Below are 11,412 nucleotides of genomic sequence, written 5' to 3' on the forward strand. Positions count from 1 at the left end.
CAAACATTAGTTCTGTAGCTACAGCAGGAGATTGTTACACACACTCAGAGTTCAGCTGCTGCTCAGGTGGGATGTGAAGGTTCAATAGTGGGGGCTGGTCCTCTGTAAAATAACCTTTTTTAATCAACATTTCTTCTTTATATTTCTCTTTATTTATTTGACTAATTGAAAGAATCATGTGAATCTTTTTTTTTCCTTCACTTCAGATTATTTTTTTATTCTTCTTTGTGTCTGAGTCAGTCTGTCAGCGAGCGGTGAGCGTCACCTCGCCTGAAGAAGAAGACGGGGCTCCAAGTTTGTGATTAGGGAGAAACTTTGTCTTTTTTTTTTTAAATCCTGCCTAGTGCTGAGGCTGACGTTAAACCCTCACGTGTTTTTAACTCTTCTGCTTAACGGACTGGTTGAGGTCGCCCGTCTCTGTCAGGGTGTTTAATTATTGGATATGAAGCATAAAGTGAAGTGTTAAGATTTAAACAGACTGACGTTGTCTCTGATCTGGAGTGTTTGGAAATATTCCTCCATCATCAAACACCTTTTTTCACAAACAACAACCAATATGAAAGGATAGAATCAAGAGAGAGGTTTTATGTCATGTTGTGGTATTTTTCCAGAAGAGGGCGCTAGAACAAGCATAGCAAAACTGACCAGTCGAGCAGCTTTTCCCCCCTCATAAGGCAATAAACCTGCTTATTAGGAAGACAGAAAGCTCCACTGTCGTACCAGTAGCTCGGAGGATTGTAACTTCCTCGTGGTGAAAGCAGCCGGCGTTTGAGAGAATCATTCAGGCATAGCGATGAAAACTGTTGATGTTGCTGTAGGATAGTTTAAACCCAGATTGTGTCTTACTAATGCGACTAATATTCAGGATTTTAAAGGAATTAATCTGCTTCTTCTCTTTTACTAACAACCAAATGATGCTAACCAGTCACATTAAAAAAGAATCTCGCTAAAATATCTCAGCTGAAAATCCAGCTCGTTAGCCTGCTCAGAAAGTCACCCGAATTCACCTTCTTTTGACATTATCTTCTTTATTTCTGTGCTGGAAAGTCTCACTAAGAGGAACATGAAAAAACTGGAGCAGACTCTAGTCAAAGTTGTGTCACAGTAAAACTTCTTCAAATGTTGGGAATTCATCCCTTTCACTGTTTTTGCTTTGTTTCGTGAAATCTAAAACCAAAAGAAAAACCTGTAATCTGACTTTTTAAAACAAGATCACGATGTGTTCGGGTGTCACTGTGAACGGGGAAGAAGTCTAACGTTTTGAATCGGTGTAACTGTCGCTGTCCTTTTTAAAGTTTCAGGATGTTTTAAAATTAGGTGAACTAAAAAAAATGTGCTGTTGACTTTTTGGATTCTGGAAATTTGTGTCAGCTTCTAAAAACTCTAAAACCCGCTTTTTCCCATAAACATAAAACATCCGTTCTATGCGATCAAGAAGAACCGCCTTTGTCCCTTTTGTTAAAAATCTTTTCTGCCGTTAGCGTAGGAAATATTGCTGTTGAACATTGAGAAGAAACTGAAGAATTCTGGGTAAAGTTATGTTAAATGTGACGGGGAGGAAAGCTTCCTTTTAATTTATTTATTTGTCTTATTTGGATGTTGAGGAGGGTTTTTAAACGGCGTCACAGCTTTTTAAGAACGAATAAACTGAGGATGAATGTGGATGTGCTGGATGGCTTCGTGTGAACACAGGAAGTGGTCGGACTTGGGCTTGGACTTGAAGCAGGCCGGGTTGTGTTAGCTTACTGTGTGTCTGTGTGTTAGCGTACTTCGAATTTTCGTGAGGACCACTTTGATTATAGCGCACAGATTTGGATTTATCGTCAAATTAAGGTCAGAGAATGTATTATCACAGGCACCATCCTCCTCACACATCCGAGTACAAGTGTGTGTGTGTGTGTCTGAGCGTACTCCAACCTGCAGTCTAAACAGTGTTGTAGGGATTAGAGCCGTAAACAATACAGACCTTTAGTAAGCAGTACAGACCACTTGAAAGTTTGTAGGATAGTATATTTGATACTATTGTTCCATGCCTCCGCCTGCGGTGTTTAACTGCAGCCATGTTTCTTTCTTCTCTTTATTCTCAGTGTAGAGCTCGCTAAGCTGAGCCTCGATGCTTCTCCACTTCCATCACACTCGGCACATTCACATTAATTTTAAACGGGGAGAGTAGAGAGCGTTCTTCATTTCCCGTCACACCCAGCTGTTTTCAGTCTGCTCATCTCTCTGTCCTGTGGGCACATTTTCTGCTTTCTTTGCTCTGAAGAGTCGAATCGGTTCATTAGATAAACTCGGCAGGCGTCACGCTCAGAGCTGTCAGACTCTCTGTGGCTATGAAAAGGCGTGAAGAAGCCAGCGAGAGGAATCAATCACGACTGATTTTTCTCTTCCCTCAATCTCAGAAGCCATTCCCCCTGCTCACGCTCCTTCTCTTCTCGCACATGTAAATATCACTGATTTTTATTTTCTCTTTTTACTTTTTATTACAGAGTTGTTTATATCTTATTCCCCTCATCGTGTTGATGAAAGCAGTCTTAGTTTGTGCATTTTTTTTGTAAAGAAGTTTCTTTTTTTTTCCACAATTCAAAATGTAAATACTGCAAAAACAAAAGTCAGCCTACTGCTCATGTTTGTTGATGATCTTTCTCTCTCTTTCTCTTCGTCGCTGTCCGGTGAGAGTTGTAAATTAATATGCTGTCATTCCTGTTAGGTCCTCTGTTGGACAGCCAGACTGTTGGATGAATATTTCAGGGGCTCTGTTCCAAAATGATCTCCTCATGCTCACTTACTTTAAAGTTCATGCCTTTGTTTGCTCTCTTGAAACATCAGTGTAAATGTGGCCATGGATGCATCATAATTTTCCATAAACGTTGGGTCCGTACAGTTAAATAAATGCAAAACTGTTTGAAAGGATCATGTATGTTTTAACTTTTTCCTTTTTATATCCTCAGTCATGTTTTAAACGGCAACTTTTAAAAGACTCTAATTGGACAGAATTACCACCAGGGGGAGCTGTTGCACTCCTGTGCCAACTTTGTTTTAACATATTTCATTTTAAGTCCTGAAACAAAGCCAAGCCTAAGATAAACCTCTGTCATCATGAAAGTCTTTCTAACCTTGTTTTTTTCAGGAATTTAGCCATTAAGTGTCAGGGCTGATTTAGCCATATCCAAAAGCAGATTTAAAGCTCCTGTGAGGATTTTTTATGTGGTTTTGAAACAGGTTAAAAATCATCTTTAATCCATCTGTATAACTTTACAGGTAAAGGAAAGTGGGATGACATTTTTAGTTAGAAAACTCAGACATGTACCATTTTGTCTCCAGGGTTAATAATATCCACACCAAGTTTATCACAGGAGCTTTAAAGGAATACAAACGGCAGAATAAATAATCTTTCTTGGTTAGGCCATTCCCAGTAACCAAGCTTAAGAAATGACAATAAATGTGACAAATACAACTTAATTAAAACCATACTGATTCAGATTTAAAACGTGAAATTTTAGTTGTCTCAGATATTTCTGCAACTCGCTCTTTAAAGCTCCTGTGAGGATTTTTTAAGTAGTTATGAAACATGACTCTTACATACTGCCATCAAAGCCAGAGATAAACAATTACAGAAAATACAGTCTAAACACATACCTGACTATAAACAGAGATATTAGGAGTTGTAACTGACCACAGGGGGGCGCCAGACTCAACGTGACATAAAGTTCCTTACAGGAGCTTTAAATTTAGCTTACACATCTTCAGCAGAAAGTTTAAATACCAACCAGTTTCCCTTATTGGAACAGACCTTTTCTGTGTGTTGTGTCTGATTGCAATATCTTCTTCCTGTGCAGTATTTTGACAAACGTCTTAGCGACTGGTCACTTGGATGTGAAATGTCTGACTGGAGTGATCTTAAAGTGTTCAGTTGGACGATGAATCATAGATTATGAACAGCTAGAACTCGACATGGGCATTTTGTATTATGTGCTGTAAGGCATTCAGAGTTGCTGCTAATGATCACAACGTTTTAAAAATGGACATTTGTGTTGTGACTGCAGACAGAGCCACAATGAGCTGAGTAACGTTGACGTTTTGCTCTTAATTTCCTCAGAAATCTTTTCCTCTGTTCATATTTCCACCTTTACTGCCACTGAGGGATGTTTGATTCATGTCTCTTTTGTTTGATAGTTTTTCTGGGGTGTTTGTTCTGGTGTCCATCTGTTAGAGATGAACTGATGGGATGGAGGGAGAAAGAGAAAGAAAGAAACACAAACCTGTCCGTCTGTTCTGTGTGTGTATCATATGGACTCATTTACTGTAATAAAGTGATGAAACTGTGCTCTCATTGTTGTTTTCTTATTCAGTCATTTTCTATTTCAAGGGCAAATCCTGTTTGAATTTAAAGCCACCCTAAACTGAAGCTTTCCAGCAACATCTTTTATGGTCGGTTATATCTGAAAACTGTTAGCCTGCAAGTTATTACACAAGCCTAGGAAGAAAAAAATAAAGTGGGATTTTTTTAGGGGGTGTTTTTTCTCTTTGATTAATAGGGAAGGACCTCTTTAGGTTGTTACTTTGATTTTATTTTGATTTTATGTAGTATTTATTTATTTATTATTCATTTATTTATTTTTGCATATATGTTTAAATGAATAAATATATTATTTTTTCATGGTTAATGGTCACTGTGGTACATCTGTTCTTTATCTCAGAATTAACTTAATTTTTTAAATCCTTTAGTTTTTCCTTATTTGTTTTTTTGCTGTTGTTTTTTGTCTTTTTCAGAGACAGAGTTACTCTGCCTTTTAGCTTTTTATTTAAAAAATTTTTTTTTTTTAGTTGATAATTTATTTTATTTTTATTTGTTTTTCATTTATTTTTATTTATTTATTTATTTATTTTTATTTATTTTATTTTTATTTATTTTATTTTATTTATTTTATTTTATTTTATTTTATTTATTTATTAATTTATTTTTTGGGGGGGGGACTTAATGAACATTATTCAAAAAATTTAGCTTTGCTAAATTGGGGCTACAGTAATAATTGTCCTTTGGTTTATAATATAATCAGAATCAGATTAGCCTTTTTTCACCAAGTATCTTCAAGAATACAAAGAGGTTTGTCATTTTTTTAAAGAAAATAGACCTTAAGTAGTAGGAAAAATAATAATAGTAATTTTAAAGAACTTTGTACAGAGTAGAATAAAAATATATACACATTTAAGTGTAAATATTGCACTGAATACATGTCAGAGAAAGTGCAATTTGCTGAGAAAAATGAAAGGCAAATGTGAAAAAGGCAGGAAAAATATATAAGTGAAGCTATTATAAAATCTAAGAGCACTTATGAAGTCCTTATAAAAGGTTTTGACGCTTCACTTCTAAAGCTGCAGTTCTTCTCCAGGCCACACCGGGACGCTGTCCGTTACCCTGCAGGTTCAAATCACTGCGACGGTTAAAGCCCGTCTTTGAATTTTCCTCTGGCATTCATCAAGAGACCGACGACAGAGCTGAGAGCGAGACCAACACCGAAGGTAAAATAGACCTTAAAACAAACACATCAGCTTCCTGTCGACACTTACACACTGTTAATGTGTCAGCTAACAGGGTTATGTGTTAATAACTGCGCTCTTTTTACTCTGTGGTGGCTGTTTGAATGTAATTTGTAGCTTCATATGAAACCAGCTTCACTGGCTAGCTGAGCTAACAGTGTTAGCAAGGCGGCGCCGGTTGTCGACGGGCCTGTGATGATGATGTTGATGATGACTATAAAACCGGATCATTCATGTAATATCCGTTTAGTCAACGTCAGGTACTTAACCCTTTGATCTAATCACATACATATTATCACATTACTTAAAGGAAAAATTAGGCGTTTATTAACACAGTAGAGACAGCTAGAGAATTGCTCAACGCCATCCCTAACTAGATTGTCAACAACGATGAGGGCTAGTTTTTTAAAGTAAGTTATAGTCAGCTTAATAATGAAATGATTTTAACTCTAATACAGTGATCGAAGCAATTCGAAAAGTCTTGTCAAGGTTTGAAAACGTTTAACGGTCCACATGTCTATGTGGGGATGCTAACATTAGCATGCTGCATTTTGTTTTCCATTTGATGAACGTGTTGCTCTCATATGACTCAACCCCAAGAAGATCCCTCACTTCAGTAAATATAGCCTGTAGTGCATTAATGATATTACCCCTGATAAGGTGTAGGTTCAGTTTAAGTGAAATGGGAAGAGTTTCTGAAACAAGTTAACATCAAATTACTAAAACTGGCTTAACAGGGGACTAACTGTACACAGTGAACTTTGCCCTCCACGAATATTAGATCTGATTAAATCTGGATTTAGTTTGTTGTCTAATGTTATTAATCCCTGTTTTACAGCCAAGTTCATAATTTTGTGTTGTTTACTGAACAAACAGTTAAGCTTAATGGACACACAATAATCCACATTATATGGACCAACCAGTTTTAACACTTTAAACACACCCAGTGCTGTTTAAGAGTCTGACATGATCTTTTTATTCCACACGGAGTGAGCAAACCAACACTTCATCATAAAGTATGCTTAAAAGTTGCTAATGTGTATAATTGTGGTCTCTCTTTGTTGATTCTGAAGGTCAAAGTCGAGGGCCATGGCTCGTGGGCAGCAGAAGATCCAGTCCCAGCAGAAGAACGCCAAAAAGGCAGCAGAGAAGAAGAAAGGTCAGGGTGCTGACCAGAAGACCGCAGCCAAGGCTGCACTGGTGCACACCTGCCCTGTGTGTCGGGTAAGACGATGACTGTAAGATGTTTCCTACAGCTTTCCATCAGGTTTAGTCTCATTGGGCCTGTCACGATAACAAATTTTGCTAGACAATGATTTTCCAAAATATTATTGCAGATAAACGATATTATTGTCAATATTATTTAGAATTTTTTTCCCATTTTTTCATTGATGTAATTATGATAAATGGGATAATAAAGTGAGTACACCATATCAAAAGCAAGAAACTTTAAATTCTTAAGAGTATTTAACTGTAATTAAAAGGTCAGGATCTTTTAAATAAAAGAAATTAAACAAAAAAATATAATAAATTCAACAAACAAGAAAGAGAAAAAAATACAATGAAAAGGAAATGGACTCTCTTTTAGAAAAAAATACATGTCAATGAAAATAATTAATACCAATCAAAAACAATAAAACATAGACCCTGTCTCTAAAGAAAAAACGAAACTCCAAAAAAAACAACAACAATAAAAACTATAGCTTAAATAAAAGGGAGTTTATACAGTTCCTGAATTGTTTGTAACATGTACTTTTTCCCAGTCAATCCGTACTGTCTGTCAAACATTTTTAACATTTCCAGCTTTCAACCGTATTGAAGGGCTGCATTTCTTTGGCGATGTAGCTGTCTTTAAGCGCCCACCATTTGGCGTTTTTATTTCTATTTACTTTGCCGACCAAAAGCCTCAGTAACAGCGGATTGTCAAAGAACAAGGTTCAACCTCCCCTTCTTCTTCTTCGTCGCCACTATTTTCAAACAAATTCGACATATCAGCTCGTTGTTGCTCATGAGCTCACACTTTGTTCATTCTGATAAAAAACAAATATTCCCACACTGGGACTGTGGCACGCGGCTTAAGAACCGTATCTTTCGTGCCATCACTCATATTAGCGTGTGTTTCCTCCTTACCCCTCAGGACGCTCGCTTCAGCTCTCTCTGTGTGTACGCGCGAGTAGCCCTGTCTTCACACCAAAGATCGCATTTTTGACAGATGCTCACTCCACTATGAATCTTCTAAATCCGCTGTAGAACCTATGCACCCCAATGTTAGGAAAGATAGACGTAGTGAGCCATCTTCTCATTCAGCCTCTTTGGTCGAAAGAAAGGAGGAAAACAAACATGCATGCACGTGTCAGTTTATCGAGGCTGGCAAACTTACCGAGGACGTTTTTATTTATCGTTCGGTTAATTGATTTATTGATTATCGTGACAGGCCTAAGTCTCATGTTTTGTTTAGTTTCTTACACAAAAAGAGACGTTAACACAAATCCTCCTTTAATTTCAGACACAGATGCCCGACCCCAAAACCTTCAAGCAGCACTTTGAGAGCAAACATCCCAAATCCCCCATGCCCCCTGAGCTGGCTGATGTTCAGGCATAAAGAAGAGCTGACTGGACCAAACCGGAACCTGATCTCAGGTAAGACCAACTATACTGCTCCCTGTAAGCTTTCACTTTTTGTCCTTAACTGGAACCAAGCATGTTAAAACAACCACACTGCTGTTTCCAGATACAACATGACCACGGACTAATCGATGAACCATGGAGAGTGAAGGATGTTGACGAACACTGGGACCCATCAGTATTCACGGACAGTGGGTCGGGATGGATGTGTGTATGTGCTGTGTATGTACATGTGTGATTGTGTAAGAGAAAACCGTAACAAAGAGGCAGACGTACACCAGCAGCCAACTTTTATATTTATTATGTGAAACTACCTTATTATTCCAGACTGGGTTTGGGGGACCTGCTAACACTGAACAAAATTCCAACTCACAGATGTAAGATGCGATATGTCTGAAAAGCTAGATCCACAATGGTTTTGTCACTGTGTTCAGTGAGCACTCAGTTTCCCCCTCACTCGAGCAAAGAGCGTGTATCACGATAACGGATGATGTAATGACCAAAACGTATGACCACTGGCCTCTTGTAGTTATTAAAATCTCTGTCCAAACTTAACGATCTTAAAATGCTAATTTTCATACGAGAAATTCCTCAAACTCTGTTTAGAGTCACAGTTATTGTCCCAGAAGAGAAACACCCTGCAGCTTTGCCTCCTCACTCAGCGTTCAACAGGTGTTTTCACAGCTTGAACAACAGATTTAGGAGCCTGCCCCTTTTTTATTCAATCCACACCTGAAGAACTGTAAGGTAATCCAGTTCCTAGCATCATGTTTTGATTGGAGCTGTTAAAGTAATCTCTCAGAGAAGCAGCAATGAGAAACTGGCTGAGCCTTTGCAGCATCCACAACCACCATCATCAAACAGCCGCTTATAGTGGCTTTAAAAAGTGAAGGCTGATTTCCACGTCTCCTTTTGTTTGTCCTCATGAAACGCCTAATGCAATACAAACACAAAGCTCGTCATCCTCTGCGACGTGCGTAACGCTGTGATGTACCAGCTCTCAGCCAGCTCACCTCACTGTACTTTCTGCAGAGAGCCTCTGAAGGTGTGAGCACTCCACAACTGTTGAGCCTGAAAACGCCTAACACCAACAATACCTCACAAAAAACACACACAGCAATCTCATTGTGTCTTCTTTTATTCCCCAAACTCCCCTTTTTGAATATTTGTTCCTTGGCAGTACCACTTTCATTCTACTTGAGTTGAAGCTTTATCAGGATTCGTTTCAAAAAGCAGACTTTAATCGTTTTCTTTTGCTAAAGTACACTCCGCTCTTTTTTTCAGTTCTGCTCACTTCTGTTTGGTGTTGAGACTTTGTGATTGGCCTCATGGACTGAAAGCTGAAGAAATAAATTCATTAACTTGCTGAAATGATTAACCCCTGTTCTTTTTGGTTCCTCGTTTATTTACTAGAAGGAAAAATGTCACTAATCTGCTTTCACTGTATTTTTTTTATCCTTTTCAATAAATTGAAAAATGTATTTAATGTGATCAATCTTCTCAGTGGATTCTGTTTCTGACCACTCTTCTTCATTTTATTTACCGATTCTATAACCAGAAATGTTAAGATTGTGAATAATCTTTATTAATTTAATACAACACAATTTTTTGGTCACATACATTTTTTTGTAACATTAAATTTCTCTTACAAAAACAACGCAGGCATCACGAATGACATGTTCAGTCATTCAGCATCATTCGCCCTTTACCCCTTAAAGTGATACTCTGGGATGGAACAAGTTGGGTCCTATCACAAGGTTTAGGGCAGAAATTACTCCTACAGCAGTGTTTTTGTGCAGCAGAAGCCCAGAGCGCTCACACCAAACACCCCCTCCCTGCTCCTCTGCCGTTTCCTCTGCACTCAGACGAGGCCATGTTTTACTTGACCAAAAACACAAATAAACGGACTCCCACTGAAAAAAATCTGATATCGGTCTGCATTCACGCTTTATCTAGAGAATTTTCAGCGCGTTACTTTCACACAAAAGCACCACTAAATTAGGCTCTAGTTCTCATCGTGTCTCTTCGTTCTGGCAGACTACCCGCGTTTGTTTATATGTGGCACGCCGCGCGCGCTGACTGATACACTAAGCGGCGAGCGCCTTGTAGCCAGCTGTGGCTCTGCAGCAGAGGTAGCGCTGTTTTACGGCATGATGAGAACCAGAGCCTTATTTAGCGGTGTTTTTGTGTGAAAGTAACGCGCTGAAAATTCTCTAAATAAAGCGTGAATGCAGACTGATATCAGACTTTTTCGCTGGGAGTCCGTTTATTTGTGTTTTTGGTCAAGTAAAATATGGCCCCGTCTTAGTGCAGAGGAAACCGGCAGAGGAGCAGGGAGGGGGTGTTTGGTGCGAGCGCTCTGGGCTTCTGCTGCACAAAATCACTGCTGTAGGGGTAATTTCTGCCCTAAACCTTGTGATAGGACCCAACTTGTTCCATCCCGGAGTATCACTTTAAGGCCATGTCCACATGTAGCCGGGAATTTGGGAAACTGCACATTATTTTATACATTATATATATACCTTTATATACATCTACACTAGCAGTGCGTACTATTTTGGATGAAATTCAGTATTTAGTAGGTAGTGTGCGAAAACTTGCAAAATCTGCAGTACACTAAAAAACTCTTTATGTCCAACTGATCCAGGAAAATTCTCAATATGCAACAGACCAGTCTACCTGGCATACTGTTTCCCACAATGCATGCCACTAATCCTGTTTGTCTATGCAGGTTTTGGTGAATTACTGCCATCTACTGGAATAAGTCAGCACTATAACCACAACACAAGAACACTGGCTGTTTTCTAAACTGCCTTCTACATACTACATGTGAATGTAGTATGTAGTAGGCACTACATAATACTTACTGCTTTTGTTTGCAGTATGTAGTATGACTGTTCTGTTGGGTCTGTTTTGTAGTACACTGCTCTGGTTTACAGTTTCGGAAGGTGATGATGATGTTTTTTGCCTTTGATCATATCAAACAGAATCATCAGTCTTGATTTCTAATCTTACACCAAAAGCTAATTTTTTTACTGAAAATAAATCTGAAAGGGATTTTTATTTTTACAGCTGATGTAAAAAACACTTCTATATAACCCATGTATGGTTCAAAAAGTGAATCAGTGGCTTATATTGGCTTTAATGAATTTGTAGACGTAAACACCTCTTATATGACTGAAAGTGACAAGATTTACTGGTGTTTCTTTGCATCACTTCACTTCTATCTCATGGACTGTCTAACGT

General features: G+C 38.3%; 1 protein-coding gene across 1 annotated transcript; it reads left to right on the forward strand.

Annotated features, from left to right (window-relative positions):
• The first annotated feature begins 5,459 nt into the window (after positions 1 to 5,459).
• LOC141802562 (zinc finger protein 706) lies at positions 5,460 to 9,657 on the forward strand. Its single transcript, XM_074686105.1, has 4 exons — positions 5,460 to 5,523; positions 6,615 to 6,765; positions 8,048 to 8,181; positions 8,273 to 9,657. Exons 2-3 carry the CDS (start codon positions 6,631 to 6,633, stop codon positions 8,141 to 8,143), a joined length of 231 nt encoding a protein of 76 aa, XP_074542206.1. The 5' UTR covers positions 5,460 to 5,523; positions 6,615 to 6,630; the 3' UTR covers positions 8,144 to 8,181; positions 8,273 to 9,657.
• Positions 9,658 to 11,412: the final 1,755 nt, after the last annotated feature.

Source organism: Halichoeres trimaculatus, unplaced genomic scaffold (assembly GCF_033239565.1).
Source record: "Halichoeres trimaculatus isolate MK-OKI-2021-1 unplaced genomic scaffold, fHalTri1.1 fHalTri1_scaffold_14, whole genome shotgun sequence".
Taxonomy (NCBI): domain Eukaryota; kingdom Metazoa; phylum Chordata; class Actinopteri; order Labriformes; family Labridae; genus Halichoeres; species Halichoeres trimaculatus.

Excerpts from the sequence above, each read along its gene's own strand:
- LOC141802562 (XM_074686105.1), top strand. The coding sequence starts at position 6,631 with ATGGCTCGTGGGCAGCAGAAGATCCAGTCCCAGCAGAAGAACGCCAAA. Across the intron at positions 6,766-8,047 it reads ACACCTGCCCTGTGTGTCGG|ACACAGATGCCCGACCCCAA; the intron begins GTAAGACGATGA and ends CTTTAATTTCAG.